The sequence below is a fragment of the Crotalus tigris genome, unplaced genomic scaffold (genome assembly GCF_016545835.1).
Source record: "Crotalus tigris isolate CLP2741 ecotype Arizona unplaced genomic scaffold, ASM1654583v1 scf7180000019642.961951, whole genome shotgun sequence".
NCBI classification, from domain to species: Eukaryota; Metazoa; Chordata; class Lepidosauria; order Squamata; family Viperidae; genus Crotalus; species Crotalus tigris.
Window position 1 is genome coordinate 687059 of NW_024097636.1, and position 18478 is coordinate 705536.

The 18478-nt window shown below is 35.4% G+C and overlaps 1 protein-coding gene across 4 annotated transcripts in view; it reads left to right on the forward strand.

Annotated features, from left to right (window-relative positions):
- Positions 1–18478, forward strand: part of IQGAP2 (IQ motif containing GTPase activating protein 2) — a 123150-nt gene that overhangs the window by 52490 nt on the left and 52182 nt on the right. For 3 of the 4 annotated variants that reach the window (XM_039364043.1, XM_039364045.1, XM_039364044.1), the window contains exons 3-5: positions 9086–9242; positions 13251–13328; positions 14857–14933. In XM_039364043.1, the coding sequence (XP_039219977.1) occupies positions 9086–9242; positions 13251–13328; positions 14857–14933 (312 nt within the window). Of the gene's footprint in view, positions 1–9085; positions 9243–13250; positions 13329–14856; positions 14934–14995; positions 17029–18478 lie in introns of those variants that run through there. The other variant, XM_039364047.1, reaches the window with a different exon arrangement.

Genomic DNA, 18478 nt, shown 5'->3' on the forward strand with positions numbered 1-18478 from the left:
AGTTTTAGACATAGTCATAATGAAAACAGTTAAGAATTTGAGTTTATGAAAATAATAATAACTGACATGACAGTGACAATTATTGAAATAGAATGAAAGTGTAACACAGGTCTCTTGTTATATCTGGTACAAATAGTTTTAGAATTTGGACTTAGCTCTTCATGGGCTTTGACACTGTCAGCTGTGACATTTGCTTTCTTGCCTTTTTTCTTTACATTTTTCTATCTCCCGGCGTTCATAAGATCAACATGGTATGATGGTAAGATAATGTGGTTATAAGCTCTGTATGTTACCTACAGTAAACCCCCAAATCAGTAGGTAAGAATTTAAAAGACTTCAAATGCATGTGGTTTTTTTGTATAATATATGCCTCTCTGTATGTGTAACTTTCTCCTTGTTATATAAAATTGTGTGTTTGTGCATGTGTGTAAAAGCCTATTCCCATTTAATGTGTGTGTAGAATGTGCAAAATACATATGTATTAAAAACAATTTAGATTTAATATATATATTGTTTTAATAGGCAGGTTACTCTTTTCCCCATTAATCTATTAAATCAATGATTTTCTGTACAGAGACACTGCTCTGAATTAACACAGATTCGGTTGTCAGGTAAATTGTGGAAATAGGAGAGGCAAAAGTAGGCCACAAATCAAAGCTGAGGGTTAAATCCTCATGCCTTGTTGATATAAAAAGCAGTAAAATGAGGCCCAGAATGGAATGGTTGTAAAATTATATATATTTTTTTAATTTCATTGTAACCTTCCAGAAAATAATTTTACCTAAGCCCAGTCAGATCATGGGGGATTGGGTAGTCACAAACTTTAGTCTGTGTATTTAACATGTGATCATTAAAATGTTCTTTCTATGCCACTAGGCATAGGTGAAATTAGTTACTTATTACTGAAAGTGGGGGGAAAAAATGATGGCTAGCTACAACATTGTTCTGTGTAATAAGGCCTGTCTGTGACTAAGCCTTTTCTGTTAACCTTTTCTGTTCTTTCATATAGAGCAGTGTTTCCCAAACTTGACAATTTTAAGGCATGAGGACTTCAACTCCCAGAATTCCACAGCCAGCAACGCTGGCGTTGAAGTCCACATGCCTTAAAATTGTCAAGTTTGGGAAACACCGATATAGAGAATATAACATTTAAATGAAAACAGCACATCTTTAGAGACAATATAAATCTTGGAATGGCACATTATTTAATATAATTTCTCTCTAAGTAAACACTATTAGGAGATGCTGGAAAAAATCTAAAATTGTGAATATTTATTTTATCAATTCTGCCTTCCAGATTCTTTTTAAAAGCATCCTTAACCAAATATAAGTAACAACTTACAGTGTCAGTTTATTGAAAGGTACATTATAAATCAAATGAATATAACATAATATCAGAACAACATAACAAAAAGAAAGAAAGGAAATACAATTCAAATTAAAGAGCTGGGGGAACATACTTTTTTTAAAAAATGATATACATTTATTAAGAAATAGTTGGACAAATTTCCCAGGACAGGGAAATCCCATAATCTTTGGGATATAATAAAAAAGTAGTATTTTATATGCCTTTGATGTTATGCCATAAGGGGCCCATTTTAAACATATCAACATTGCAGGAGTCTCCCCATCCATCCACATCCTAGGATAAATTGCATCGTTTCCATCTAGTGAAAGTGAGCCAATGGCAAGTGATTCTGTAGTCCCTCCCAACCTCAGTCTTCCTCCATGCCTTCTGCTGGATCTCAGAAATTGGTAGTTCCTTCACCACATCTTCCATTGTCCACAGTGGCATCTGCTCTGCATTATTGGCATCCAGAAAATTACCCATTTAGAAATCTGTCTTCCAAGGAGCTACTCATTTTAACCAGGGCAAAATAAAAAAGAGGGATGAAGGCCATAGGTTGCTTTCTTGATTCTGGCTCCAGCAGCTGCAAAGTTTTCTCCACAATGGCTTTTTCTAACCCAAAAGTGTCAGTTTCATTCTGAATGACTCTCTAGTCCATATTGTAATAGAAGGGTCATGTTAGTCTTTAGTGGAAAAGAGTTGGTTAGGATGTTTTTTTGACCCTATTTTTTCATATATTTTTAAAACAAATTTGTTAGAATGTAGTCTATTACTACATTCCTGATTTTTTTTTTGTTTCAAAGACATATTATTCAATCCTCACCAGTTCCTCATAAATCAAGGAAACATATATCAGGAAGAAAGTTTCAAGACCAGTATGATTTACAGGTATCCTCAACTTATGGCCACAGTTGAGCCCAGAATTTACGATGCTAAGTGAGAAATTTGTTGAGTTTTGCCCCATTTTACAACTTTTCTTGCTACATTTGTTAAGTGAATCGCTGCAGTTGTTAAATAAGTAACATGGTTGTTAAGTGAATCTGGCTTCTCCATTGATGTTGCTTGTCAGAACGTTGCAAAAGATAATCACATGACTCTGGGACACTGCAACCATTATAAATATGAAGCAGTTGTCAAACATCTGAATGTAAATCACGTGACCATGGGGATGCTGAATGATCATAAGGGTCTTTTGGACTGCTCTCTTCCTTTCCAATTTGGCTCAGTCTTAATGTCAAATCACTGAGATTATAGTCAGTTATAACATACTTATATCACATCTTGGCCTTCTGTTTTCCACACCTTCTCAAGTTCCAATGCCAGGGACCAATTATGAGTAGCTTTTGCAATTGTTGTTATCTTCAGAATTGTTGATTCTTTAAGATACTTGTTTGAGTCAGATCTTATATCCAGATTCAGATGGCCTCTTGCTCAAACATTATTGTCTTCTCCTCAATTAAGCTTGAATATAGTGAGGCCACTGGGCCACTGGCATTCAGAATTTATCCATGTTCACTGAGTCACATTTACCTGAGTGGAATTCATGCTGATGTCTCCAAACCTGATGGTTATGAAGACTTCTTACTCTGCGTGACATCATCTTCAACCTCTCCTGATGCTAATGTTAAAGATGAAACACTCCTCTTTTGAAAACCTCAATTCCCACAGCAAATGACTGATAAGATAGCATATTTTCTCTTTGTCTTGAAGATCAGTAGTTTTCTCAAACAATAGAATCAGTGCTCCAGTTAGTTCATGATGCTACCACATTATAGTTTTTATTCTAATGTTTTCAGTGTTATTGAAAACAGCAGGAAACTCCTGGGTGAAGGTAACTTCTGTGCCCTCTCTTTTCTTTAACCCAGTAGTGAAGCATTTCATGAACGATGTAGTACAGCTTTAGTGTTTCTACTTCTTCACTTCTTCTGGTCTGGATCGTCTCCCTTGTTCTCTTAATGTTAAAATCTGTCACTTAAAAATAGACAGGATCACATATTTCTCATTTTGGCAGTGTGTTAAAACTGTAGATTAAAAAGCACAAAAGTTTTTGTAAATAAAAAGTACAAATTTACACAATCGCAAGGAAATTTAAGTAGAAGATAGCCCAGGCACTTTGGTCACATGTTTTTAACTTGTCTTGAAAAATGTGCAGATCACCATCGATAACTTGAGTCAATGAATAGATTGATGCTTACATTTTCCAGTTAATTTTAGACTGAATAGAAATTAATAAATGGTTTTACAGCATTAACATATTGTGGCCTTTATATTTTTCTGAGTTTTTACGTGATTGTCCCATCTAGTTCAAAGTAGTATATTCTAGTGGTCTAACTGAGTATATTTCAATTTTAATTTTTATTTAGTAAGGAAGACTGTAAATAGCTAAAATTATAAATTGTTGGAATACAGATTTGGAATAATTACTGTTTATAGCTACAGAAGAATTTAGTTCAAGAGGAATAGCTGTGCTAACTATTTTCAGAGTGTGTTGTTTCCAAAGGTTTGTTCTTCTATATCAGTGTTTCCCAAACTTGACAATTTTAAGGCATGTGGACTTCAACTCCCAGAATTCCACAGCCAGCGTTGCTGGCTGTGGAATTCTGGGAGTTGAAGTCCTCATGCCTTAAAATTGTCAAGTTTGGGAAACACTGTTCTATATCATACACTTTCAGTCTCCATTACTGTCCAAATGGAAGTCAATCTTGCACCGCCTTGAAAATGTTATTTTACTAAAATGAGGAGCTTTAGCAATACTTATACAATAAGTCTGAAGAGATTGTCTGAGAGTTGTTGGCATGCTATTAAAAACATTCCCAGTCATGAAATAATGGCTCGTCACAGGTCTGTCTGATATTTCTTACTTGTTTTGTATCTAAAACAACAAAATACAGTTTTTTTGTGGCTGTGAACTGTACTTTTTGTTTAAAAAATGTTTTGAGGCTACTCATAATTGGTCCAAGGCCTGAGCTGATACTGCTAAAAGAACAGAGCTAAAATTTTCAGCCAATTTTTTCATATTAGGGGATGTTGTTACTTAAAATAGATGTATTATGTCTGCATGCTGTTCAATTTTAGTAGTATGGTCCTGGGAACTTTAGTTGGAAGCATATTTAGCCCATGAAAATTTAATTTTTCAAAATGAAAAGGAAAAATTAATAGTTACTTCATATACTTTATATATCAACAGTGTGCAGCAGCAGCCAAAAAAGCTAATACAATCCTTGGTTGTATAAACAGAGGTATAGAATCAAAATTACATGAAGTATTAGTACAACTTTATAAAGCCTTGGTAAGGCCACGTCTGGAATACTGCATCCAATTTTGGTCACCACATTACCAAAAAGATGTTGAGACTTTGGAAAAAGTGCAAAGAAGAGCAACTAAGTGTTCTATCCCAGCCTATGGCCGTCCTTGTTAAAGGCACAAGGACAAAACTCCTGTTGAGAAAACAGACTGGAGACTCAAAAGAAAACAAACCCCTTTTAATATGGGTAACAAACCTGCCAAATAGTCCAGAAACAAAAGCAGCAAAACACAATCCAAATGGAGGAAATTGTCCACACGAAACACAATGCAAAACAGAAAAGTAGTCACCGGCAATACTAACAGAACATGATCCCATGAAGTATTTTGCAACGGTTGCCTTCAGCAACCAGCACCGCCCACACCCTCCCTTTTTATAAAGCAGTCCCAAGGCATTGCCTCACAGTGCCTTCTCCTCCTCCCCTGGAGTTGTCATATTGACTGCTGCTGACGAGCATCAATAATGTCCATCAGGTGTGAATCCTCCAAGTCTGACTCATTCTCCCCACACAGCTGAGATTCATCCGTGACATGACTGGAGGGGCCAGGCTCTTCATCAGACCGTGAGTTTTGTAATTCATCAGAGCCTCCCTCTGACCCTGATGGCCCTCCAAATGCCTCCTCCACCTCCTCCTCAGATTCCCCGGACTCAGCTGTTGGGAACACAGGCTGGCACAGAATCACGACACTAAGATGATTAAAGGCCTGGAAACTAAAACATATAAAGAATGGTTGCAGGATTTGGGAATGGCTAGTCTAGAGAAAAGACTAGTGGGGACATGATAGCAGTATTCCAGTATTTGAAAAGCTGCCACCAGGAGGAGTGGGTCAATTTATTTTCCAAAGCACCAGAAGGCAAGACAAGAAATAATGGATAGAAACTAATCAATGAGAGGAGCAACCTGGAATTAAGGAGAAACTTCCTAACAGTAAAAACAATTAACCAGTGGGACAACTTGCCTTCAGAGGTTGTGGGTGCTTCATCACTCAAGGTTTTTAAGAAGAGACTGGACGGTCACTTGTCTAAAATGATATAGGTCAGGGTCTCCTGCTTGAGCAGTGGGCTGGATTAGAAGAACTCCCAAGGTCCCTTCCAGCTCCATTCTCTATTCTATTTTATTTATAAAGTACCGTATATGCCGGCGTATAAGGTGACTTCTGCAAGCATTAAAATTGGCGCCAAAGACGGGGGTCGTCTTATACGCCGAGTCATCTTATACGCCGGAAATACTGGTAGTTTCCGGCATATAAGACAACGTTCTAGGAATGCGACTCGGCGCCAAAGATGGGGGTCGTCTTATACGCCTGGTCGCCTAATACACCGGCATATACGGTATATATTATATATTTAACAGTCTTCTATTTCTTGAATACAACTTCTAAAATCCTCAATCAGATAGTAATGAATAATCAGTTGCCTTTTTCATTTGTTTATGTTCCATTAAGTTGGTATCAGTTTCTAGCAACCATATAGATATCTGTCCTTCATGATTGCCTTACTGTTTTACAATAATATTACATTGTTTCTAAGTTTAATCTATTTATTTTATTCACCAGGAATGTAGTTAAAGAATTAGTAAATCAGTAATATTAGGTGGTTAAATATGGTAAAGTAATAACTATCAGAAACAGAAAAAATGGTAATCAGTTTATACTTATCATCTATCAATGCACATATGTACAAAAATTTTTACCTAATTCTATATGGGCACATTTTAAATATTTGGCCTTTATAAAAGCCACAAGCAATATATAATATTTCAGTTTGGCATATATTGTACATAGTATGTTTTAGGTGTGTGTCATGTATGTGTTTCACTTTGAAAGCGGGCAACTAAATTTCATTTTTGATGTGTGCCGTTTGTACCCACAGTAAAAAAAATGACAATAAAGGTTATCTTATCTTATCTTATCTTAATAATAATAATAATAATAATAATAATAATAATAATAATAATAATAGTAAAGTTGGAAGGGACCTTGGAGGTCATCTAGTCCAACCCCCTGCTCGGGCAGGAAACCCTACACCATTTCGGACAAATGGCTGTCCAGTCTCTTCTTAAAAACTTCCAGTGTTGGAGCATTTACTGCTTCTGGAGGCAAGCTGTTCCACTGATTAATTGTTCTCACTGTCAGGAAGTTTCTCCTTAGTTCTAGGTTGCTTCTCTCCTTGATTAGTTTCCACCCGTTGCTTCTTGTCCTGCCTTCAGGTGCTTTGGAAAATAGCTTAATTCCCTCTTCTTTATGGCAGCCCCTGAGATATTGGAATACTGCTATCATGTCCCCCCTTGTCCTTCTCTTCGTTAAACTAGACATACCCAATTCTAGCAACCGTTCCTTATATGTTTTAGCCTCCAGTCCCCTAATCATCTTTGTTGCTCTTCTCTGTACTCTTTCTAGAGTCTCAACATCTTTTTTACATCGTGGTGACCAAAACTGGATGCAGTATTCCAAGTGTGGCCTTACCAAGGCATTAAGAGTGGTATTAATACTTCACGTGATCTTGATTCTATCCCTCTGTTAATGCAGCCTAGCACTGTGTTGGCCTTTTTGGCAGCTGCAGCACACTGCTGGCTCATATTTAAGTGATTGTCTACTAGGACTCCGAGGTCCCTCTCACAGTTACTACTATTGAGCATGGTGCCACCTATGCTGTACTTGTGCATTTGGTTTTTCTTGCCTAAATGTAGAACCTTGCTTTTTTCACCATTGAATTTCATTTTGTTAGTTAGTGCCCAATGTTCAAGTCTGTCCAGATCCTTCTGTATCTGAAGCCTGTCTTCTGAAGTGTTGGCTATTCCTGCCAGCTTGGTGTCGTCTGCAAGATCTTATCTTATCTTATCTTATCTGTAATCCACATTCAAATATACCAGCATTGATATTTCTAAGTAATATTTTTCCTGAGAAAAATAAACTCCCTCTCTTAATTTAAATGCAGATATTGAAAAAAATTGTCTACATTTTACATTGTTTAGTGTTTATTTAATTTCATTGTTTTTTAAAATGCAGATGGGAATGTAGACAGAAGGCTACAAATATATTAATAGATTTAATTATATTAGTAAGGATAGCATATACCTGTCTAAAATGTCAGCAATTATAATTAAGTAGTACAATTAAAATGAAATAAAAACACCTCAAATTAGGTGTATTTTGAATAACTGTTACAGTTATATTTATTCACTTAAATTTGATTAATATTATAATTTTCTTGTCAATCCTTTCTTTTTAGTGGATATAGAAATTATTTTCTGTGAATAACCTTATATTTTTTTTTAGAATCCATGTAATTTCATTATTAATCTTAATGGAATCCTGGTGTTTGCAAAATCACCCAATTATTAAGGGGAAGAAATCTAATCATACTAAACAATTTAATTGAGTATGTTCAATAGGCATGGAATGTGTACAGATTTAGGGAAAATAACAAAAATGGGACTGAGGAAATGGGAAAAAATTGAAATATTATGGAAAAAGTGTATTGCTTACTTTCTAAACAGAATTTTATAACTCACAAAAGGAAAGTTAAGCACTGCAAGAGGATATAGTATTTTGAATGTATCCCCAGCTCATTTCCTGCTAAATCAGATACAAGTAGGGGTTTATTTTAGGCAGTGGTCCACATTTGTCTTGGAGGGATATGTCAAGTCAAAGAAATGATCAGTACTAGAATAAAACTCAAACGTAAATTTAGTTAGATTAATTCGGTTAAATGAAATCCCATTGATATAAATATGCTCAAAGTGTTCAGTAAATTTCCTCTTTGTTGTTGTTGTTAGTTGTGAAGTCATGTCCAACCCATCATGACCCCATGGACAATGTTCCTCCAGGTCTTCCTGTCCTCTACCATCTTCTAGAGTCCATTTAAGTGCACACCTACTGCTTCAGTGACTCCATCCAGCCACCTCATTCTCTGTTGTCCCATTCTTCTATTTCCCTTAATCTTTCCGAACATTAAGCTCTTTTCCAGTGAGTCCTTCCTTCTCATTAGGTGGCCAAAGTATTTGAGTTTCAGCTTCAGGATCTGGCCTTCTAAAGAGCAGTTGGGGTTGATCTCTTCTAGGACTGACCGGTTTGAACGCCTTGCAGTCCAAGGGACTCGCAGGAGTCTTCTCCAGCAACCATAGTTCAAAGGCCTCAATTCTTTGGCGCTCAGCCTTTCTTGTGGTCCAATTTTCACAGCCATACATTGCAACTCATGGCATTGACTATACGCACTTTTGTTGGCAGGGTGATGTCTCTGCTTTAAATTTCCTCTTATGGTTTATTAAAATCATTTGGAGAAAGCCTGAACAGTGTATCCATGATTTTGAAGTAGGTCACAGGTTTAAAAAGTTCGGCTTTGAATCATGGCCAGCTTGGTGAGTTACAAAAAGAATCTAAAGCATTATTTTACAGTAAAGCTGCAACTATTATGAATATTTGTTTTCATAGGTGGATGGAAGTCTGCCTAGATGAAGAGTTACCACCTACCACTGAACTGGAAGAAGGTTTAAGGAATGGTGTTTACCTTGCCAAATTAGCTAAGTTTTTTGCACCAAAGCTGGTCTCTGATAGGAAGATCTATGATGTGGAACAGACACGTTACAAGGTAAAATTTACATACGAGTAGTCCATGATTTATGATCACAGTTTGGACCAGAATTTCCATTATTAAACAAGGCCATTGTTAAATGACATGCCGCATTTTATGACTTTTTTTGCCAGAGTTGTTAAGTGAATCATTATAATTAGAAACTGAATCATATGGTCATTAAACAAATCTGTTTTCCCCCCATTGATTTTGCTTATTGAAAGCCTACGGGGCAGATATAAATGGTGATCACATGATCCTAAAATGCTGCAACCATCGTAAATACATGCTAGTTGCCAAGTGCCCAAATTTTGATCAAATGATTGTGATGACAGTTGTAAGGGCAAAGACTGTTTTCAGTGCTGTTGTAACTTCTAATTGTCGCTAAACATATGATTGTAAGTTGATAACTACCTGTATAAGATTTGAGTAACTATATAGAAAATTTTCTAGTAACTAATGCTTGATATTTTTACTATAACAGCATGCACTATTATTAAGATTATAGTAAGTTCTTTGTATGTCTCAGGATTAGATCTTAGCACCAAAAGCAATTGTCAGGACTAAAACCTGCTAACTGATATTTTTGCTACTTGTTCCTCTAGAAACATAAAGCCTTAAATTCTTAAGAAATGTGTGCTTAATGCTTCAGTGCAGGGAGATATATTATGTTGAAATATAGAATGTATTAAAAACAATCTCATCATTTAAAAACTACATGCAAACTTCCTTTATAAAATGTATAGGGAAACTACTCTTCCACTCAGCAAAGATTTAAAAAGAGTCTGATTTTTCATACTAATGTCCATATGGCAGATTTTCTTTCTTAATCTTATATTTTTGAAATCTGCTTGAGACTGTAACTTGAGACTAGCTTCAACAACCTGTTCTGCAGTAGTTGGGGAATATTGCATATGAAGAAGAGTTGAAGGTACTTCAAACCTGTTCTGTTTCCTCCTAATAACGATAAGTCCCAGTAATTTCCAACTGTGTATGTTTTGGCAATTTTCATTATGAATATGGCATCTACCACATTTCATTAGATATTAATTTAAAATGTTTTTCAAGGATTCCCTTATTTTTTCATTATCGGAATTGGATGCATCAAAAGATTTTTTAAAATAAAGAATTTAAAAATTAAGACTTAGTGATTAAGATAAGATAACCTTTATTGTCATTTTTTTACTGTGGGCACAACGGCACACATCAAAAATGAAATTTAGTTGCCTGCTCTCAAAGTGAAACACATACATGACACACACCTAAACATACTATATACAACATATGTATAGACCCACACCCCTACATATACATAACAAATAAATATTAAATACTGTCCATCTTGAGTATATAACGGAAAGAGGAAGCTTGAGAGTTCACAAGGTTAATGCTGTATGGAATGAAACTATGGTAATTCTTAAACCATGGCACCTGGAGTGGCCTAAAATAATAGCAATAGTACTTAGACTTACATATCACTTCAAAGTGCTTTACAGCCCTCTCTGAGTAATCTACAGAGTCAGCGTATTGTCCTCAACAATCTGGGTCCTCATTTTGCCAATCTCGGAAGGATGGAAGGCTGAGTCAACCTCAAGCCCTGTCAGGGTCAAACTCTAGACTGTGGCCAGAGTTAGCCTCTGGTACTGCATTGTAACTATTGCATCACCACAGCTCCTGAATAAGTTTGAGATATTATAAACATATTAAAGTAAACAGTCATTCATCAGAAAACTGAATTAAAATGAAATAAATTGCTTTATTTTAGCTAGTATCAATAAATGAAATAATTCTACTAAAATTCTATTAAAAATAGACTATGGAGAAGCATTTTTCTAAAAGGATGTTACACTGAATAAGGGAGAATATACATGTCCCAGAATAATGTTGCAGGACCCAATTTGGGTCGGCCACCAGAACCAGAGGTTTTGTCTTCCGAGCTTTCAAACTCGTGCTGGAGCCCATCCTTAGGGAACATCTCTGTGTGCTTTGGTCTGTTCTGCGTGTGGCATTTATATGGTGCCTGCCAGCATGAGTCCAAAAGTTTGGAAGACAAAACCTCTTCAGTACTACAGTATCATCAGCTAATAGGAACATTGCTTTCTGTCAGATAAGGTGATACGTTTCTTTTGATAGCTGCTATCATACAGAACATGAGTAAACATCCATCCCCTTCTAAATTGATATTGTTGAATTAAGTGCTTATAAGCTGTTTCAGAAGGAAGAATGAGAAAAATCAAGTATTTGATTATTTCTTGTATAAGCCCTTGAAAATGTAAATAATAGGTTTGTGGAACTGATTCAATAATTTTATTTTATCTTTTCTAGTACGAGGGCAATTCGGAAATAAACCTCTGTTATCAATGACAGACCCTTGCAGATACAGACATTTTATTATACACATTAGAAAACTACAACATTACATTACAATTACAACAACAATAATAACAATAACATGATGATGATGATGATGATGATGATGATAAAGTTGGAAGGGACCTTAGAGGTCATCTAGTCCAACCCCCTGCTCAGGCAGGAAATCCTATACCGGGGTGTCAAACTGCCAGCCCGTGGGCCGGATGTGTCATGGCAAAACCACACCCACCCCATTGCCAACAATGGAAAAAAAGTTGTGATACGTCGCGACACATCACGTGACATTGCGAGTTTGACACCCCTGCCCTATACCATTTCAGACAAATGGCTGTCCAGTCTCTTCTTAAAAACCTCCAGTGTTGGAACATTCACAACTTCTGGAAGCAGGTTGTTTCACTGATCAATTGTTCTAACTGTCAGGAAATTTCTCCTTAGTTTTAGGTTGCTTCTCTCTTTGATTATTTTCCATCCATTGCTTCTTGTGGAAACTAATCAAAGAGAGAAGCAACCTATATTTTTCGATATAATCTCCATTCAAATTGAGGCACTTGTCATAACGTCTTACAAGGTTTTAAATTCCTTAGTAGTAGTCACTCGGTGCCAAATCTGAGCTATGGGGGGGGCGTGATTAAAAACATCCCAACAGAACTGCTTCAGAAGTTCTTGGGTGCGTCTAGCAGTGTACAGGCAAGCATTATCATGAATCAACTCCACACTGGAAGTCAGCATGCCCCAACACTTGTTATGGATGGCTAGTCTGAGTTTTCGTAACATTTCACAGTAGACTTCTGAATTGATGGTTGAACCATGCTCCATGAACTTCACTAGCAGTACTCATTTGGCATCTTCACATTTGGCAGGATTTTCTATGGCACCACTTCCAGTGTGTTGTTGGCTCACGATAATGCTCGCCTGCACATTGGTAGCAGTTCTGTTGGGATGTTTTTGATAAATAGATGAATATTTTTGATTTGTATCTTATTTGAGTATATACATTGAACTGAGAGATCAGGAGAAGGGGAATAGAAAAATCTTAACCTTTTAATTTGCTAAACACTCTAAAAATTGGTTTTATTTTTGCTAAGGAAAACCTTCAAGGTATCTTTGAATATTTTCTTGACTTTCATAGAATACAATAAAAAAAAACCAAAAATACCCATGACAAAAACCAACACCTGAAATGTGTGGGCATGTATATGTATGTGTGTGTTTATGTAGAATACAGATAGTCCTTGTTTAGTGATTGCATTGTTTAGTGACCATTCAATTACAGTAGTGATTTAAAAGAAGTAACTGTATGATCAGTCCTTGCTTTTATACCCTTTGCTGGTCTGTAAAGCAATGGAAAGCTGAAGTAAGATCACAAGTGGTTTTATTTAGAGACCTTTTTGTTTGACAACCAAGTAGACAGTCCCAATTGTGATTGCTAAACAAGAATTACCTGCAATGTGTAGAGTTACTTGCTGACAAGACAGCTTCTCATGTAATAGCTTTATATTTTAAGCTATTTTTAAGGTTTTTTTTTAAAAAAAATCTTGTTTAAATGCCATTTAAATTTCATGTATAAGACAGAGTTAGGCATTTAATTTTCGTGTGTATGCTCATTGAAATAAACATTTTTGTTTCTGTCTCTTTTTTCCTTTCTTCCATTAGAGTTCAGGTCTACATTTCCGACATACTGATAATACGGTACAGTGGTTACGGGCAATGGAATCTATTGGTCTACCGAAGGTATGCATTTGAAAGCCGTTGGTAAAGTACTTGTTAAAATAAGGAAGTGTATTTAAATAGGATACAAATTTGGTTTGTATTAAATAAAACCATTGACTCATTTCTAATCTAGACTAACAGTAATAGCTAGAAATATTGTGAAACTGGATATAAATGTGCTAAGGATTGAACTAGGGATTTTTTGCACATTAAACATTCCCATTCCAGTTACCTATAGTTTTCCCCTAACTACCTGAAGAACTAACTGAATAACTGACATAGAGGAAGGAAGGACTGAGTGAAAAAGTTAAAATGGCTATACTGTCAAATCACTGCCTATTTTATCCAGTATTGTTATGACCAGAAAAAAATTAATTAGAAATGGTCATCTCCTATGCCTAATTGCAAAAGCAAATATTGTACTATAGAGTTGTCATTTTTTGAAAAAAGATAATACACACCAATCGATTACTATTTATCTTACATGACTTAAAATTCTACTTAGAATTATAGTTGGACTTAGAACAAACTCTTAGCCATGTCTGACTCCCATGATTAAGTCCCTCATTAACTGTTGGTACAATTGCGTGCAGCCCATTTTTATATGAGGTACAAAAGTTGGCCATTTAAATTTGGCTAGGATATGTTGTTTAATATAGATGCCAATTTTACATTCTGAAATATTAGAACAAACACAAAATAATATTTTGAGCCATGCTATAACTATAATCTTATATGCATGAATTCCTCCCAGGCAAGATCTGGGAAACAGTTTTTATTTCAGAATTATTCAAACACAATGAAACATTATTAAAGTACATAAAATATATTGTATTAATCATACTTTGTTGAATATATGACAGAGGTTAAATTTATATATAATACTAAGCCAATGGCCCACTGTACATATCTTGTTAAAGAGAAGAAAATAACATTCTGTGGGAACTGAGCCAATATCAGTTTATGTTGACTTGTCAACATTCCATATCTTTCAGGTTTTTTTTTAAAGAGTTGAGGATGGTATTTTGATTTGACGAAGTAGGCGGAAACTATTCATCTAGGCCCAGAAATAAATAGTTGATTAGAACCTATTACTGTCATATTTATCTGTGGAATTTTGTGATATTTCTTTGAATGCAATGGTTAATGAAATTAATAGTGATATGTTATTCAGATTTATCATTACTTCATTTAAGATGGCTATCCATAGAACAGATATTTTACATCATTAAATACAAATATATCTAATACAATATGATAGGATACAATAGGAGATTATATGCATAATGACACACAACGTAAAGTGCAAGTATAATAAGCTGGATCTTAGAAAATTCAGACTACAGTGCTTATCGGGAGATTAAACCTTCTTCCCAGTGGACTTTATTTTTGAGTAGTAGTGTTTACATTTATTGGACACCAATCCTCCACTGAGCAAGAATTTGTTTCCTATGTCAAAATGTACCATTGATCCTCTGCTTTAACATATTAGTAGCTAAAATCTGAGTAATATTACATATTTGTTAACTGAAATGCTTTTCATCCTTAGATTTTCTACCCAGAGACCACAGATGTTTATGATAGGAAAAACATACCTCGTATGATCTATTGCATTCATGCATTAAGGTAAAACAGATCTGTGCTGAATTTCTAAGATTTTTTTCATATCTTTCTTTTAAAAAGTTTGCAACAAAGCCTAATTACTTCATAGTTATGAACCATAGTTAAGTCAGTTTAATTCAGTTAAACTGTTAAGAATAAAATTCTGTTCATATTTAATTCTGTAGTATTACTTCATAATATTAATTTCAAAAAATAAAAACTGGGTCAATTTGAGAATGAAAATAATCCAACTTCCCAACTTCTCTCTCTACTGTATATATTTAAACTGTGTTTTAATTATGGAAACCTGTAAAACTGGCTTTTGTGATCTTTGATTACTTATTCACTAATGCCCTATTTCAAGTTTATGCTATTGTGTACATAATAAGGTTCAGCAGCATACTCAAACAATTTTCTTTAAAATTTGGATGTCATAAATGGAATCCTGTTGTTTCTATAGAATTTACTATAATTCAGAAAATACTGTGTTTAAGTACTATGTGCAAAAAAAATTCTACATTCATACTCAAATTAGTATGTGATAAATATTCATTTAAACATTACTGTACAGGAAATTACAGCTAGTGCTCACAGCTGAGATCAGCAATTCAATCAGTAGGCAACATGGTTGTAAAGTAAAACATTACATGACTGTGCCTGACTTACAATGTCAGTTTGTCAGCTTCAGCTATGATCATTAAACAAATCACCATTGTTAAGTGTGAGCACCACTTGTGACTTTCTGCCAGCTTCCCCACTAACTTGGTTTGTCAAAAGCAAATGACTATTTGAAGACTGCAAATGGTGATCACATGAGGACCCTGCAATTGGCATAAATGTGTACCAGTTGTCAAGCACCCAAATCGCAATCATGTGTTTGTGGAGACACTGCATGAGCCATAACTTTGAGGATGAGTTATAAAGTCTCCTTTTTAATGCCATCAAAACTTTAGTCTCTAAGTGTTCAGAAAGCTGTAGTTGAGAGTGGTAGAGATGTAAATTATTGATTTTTATATATGTAACACAATGCCCATATGAAAATGAAGTGGATTCCTCCTCTCACAGCATGTAGTATTTTGGTTTTGATAGCTGCATCCTATGCAGGCTTCCATCTGAGCATGGAAGAGCAATAAATCTCAAGTAAGTTCTTATCTAGACAGATATTATTTGTATAGTAAATCTCTTTCTGGAATTTTAAAGAAGATTCTTGGGTCAAGTCATCATTTTACCATCTTTAAATGAATTAGGATAGAGAAAATTTTGGACAGGTGACTGAGTACCACCTTTATGAATAGTTCTAGGGGAAGGAAAATTACTGGGCATAGATTGATGTGAGACAAACTACATGGGCAGGTCATGTATATTATTGGGCCAAATTTCATTGGTTTTTAGTGTCACTCATTCAATTTTGGAACTCTTTAAATTTGTATGTTTGTTTTCTTGCTAAATCGTGTTATTAATATAACTATGCAAATCTGGTTACTGAGCTTGTTAAATATGTGTGTAAGATGAAATTGTTTTACAAAGTTAACATGTAGGACTCCAAAAAGTAAATATTTTTAGAATGAAACAATTCATAACAAAATGATGCTAAATTCTACCCTAGTGATATCATAATCCATGGTCACAAATTCTATAGAATGTTGAACACTGGGAGGCTTTGAGATATTTATATCTCTTAGATTACTAAAGATGCCTTAAGTGATTTCTAGACTTATAAAAACATAGATATGAAGATCTTCACATGTCAGTTTTCCAGGTAGACCAGATAGTCTCCTTTACAGGCTTGAGAACCTAGGGAAGGTCCTAATCTAACCCTAACACTAGGGAAGGTCCCTTCTGATCTTTCTTTGTCCATTAGACAGCTGATGCTGTGTCCTCTGTTACCTGACCGTTCCCTAGGCAGCATTTACCTGTACATAATTTCAAGGAAAACTACTTTTCCATGTGTTTTAACTCTATCCTTTCCTCCCAAGACAATGTCTATTAATTGGATATTATTTAGAATACATCAGTCTGAACCATCAGATGAGTGATAGAATAATTTAATGTCTTGCTGCAGTCTAAATTCTTCTGCTAGGAAACACAAACACTTAATTTTAAAGGAACCTAGTCTCAGGTACTATATTTTGGTGATTTGTTTATTGATTTGTCTTACATTCATGTAAATATTGTTGTCTCAAATGTAAAAATTATCTTTGTTGAAAATTGTGTTTTTAGCTGGTAAACTCTTCGGAATTTTAAAAGATTTCAGTTATTTCACTTGTTATTTTAGTTTTGGGAGATGGCTGCCCACAATAGAAATTCCACAGAAAAGTGTTTTTGTCTCCCCCCCCCCCCACCTGTGTGGTGGTTCCACTGCTAACATAAAGCCAAATCTGTATCTTGAGCTGAAGAATCAACAGTTTAGAACAGTGGTGGCGAACCTATGGCATGGGTGCCAGAGGCAGCACTCAGAGCCCTCTCTGTGGGCACACGCGCTGTTGCCCCAGTCCTAAGCCTTCAGCTGGGTTTTATAAAACCTTTTCGCTTTAGGCCTCCACCACCATGTGCAAAAAAAAAGGGGGGGGGTTCAATCAATCAGTCAATTTCAACTTCTCGCGGGAAAAAAAAATCTTGGAATCGATTGATTGAACTTTTTAATCCCACTCAGTCTGCCATTACCACCACAGCCACGGCCAGCCAATGGGCCACACCCACCTGGCACCTGCCGATGCATTAGTGGGTTTTGGGTTGCAGTTTGGGCACTCGGTCTCCAAAAGGTTCACCATCACTGGTTTAGGATATGCTTGATTACTTCAGTCTTTTGTATTCCAGGTTCTGGATCTAGTAACACTAGTTAAATGGGAAATCTGGAATCATTAATTGAAAAGCTTATTCCTGAATATGGGGATTTCCTATTCTGCATCATCCAGAAGAGTGTCACAGAATAAATATGTGCCCATGTAGAACTCCTTCTCCTGAGGGAAATAGATACATCCACACACTTCAGAACTCAGGTGGCCAGCAATGTGATGGTAGAAAACCCAGGAGTCCTCAGGGAGGACTGGTGCATGCATTGGTGAGAGATATCCTCCCCTCCTCTCTGCTGTACTGTCATAAAGTGATAAATTTGTGTGTGTGTATGAATAGAAACATTGCATGTTCCAAATCTGTTTCCCTTGCCTACTAGAGCATATGTATAACATATGTGAATGCAGAATAATCCTACTCTTCAAGGAATGATTTTACATTGAGATTTGAATATCAGATGCAACAAGTTATTACATCATCACAATGTCTAACAATGATAACATTATAAAATTCAAGCATGTACTTTTCTTTGTTTTTGAATATATAATTTTATGGTTAAAAACAACTTCAAAACTCAAATAATTTCAAATATATATTTGTGCCATGTTGTTGACTTGCGGCTTTGTTTAATATGAATTCTTTCTAAGGCTTCAAAATATTTTAAGACAGTTCATACTAGTAGTGTGTGATTATTAACATTCCCAACACAACTACAAATTCTGAAAATAGCAATTAATTAATAATTATCAGTAAAAATAAGAAAAGATTATATTACA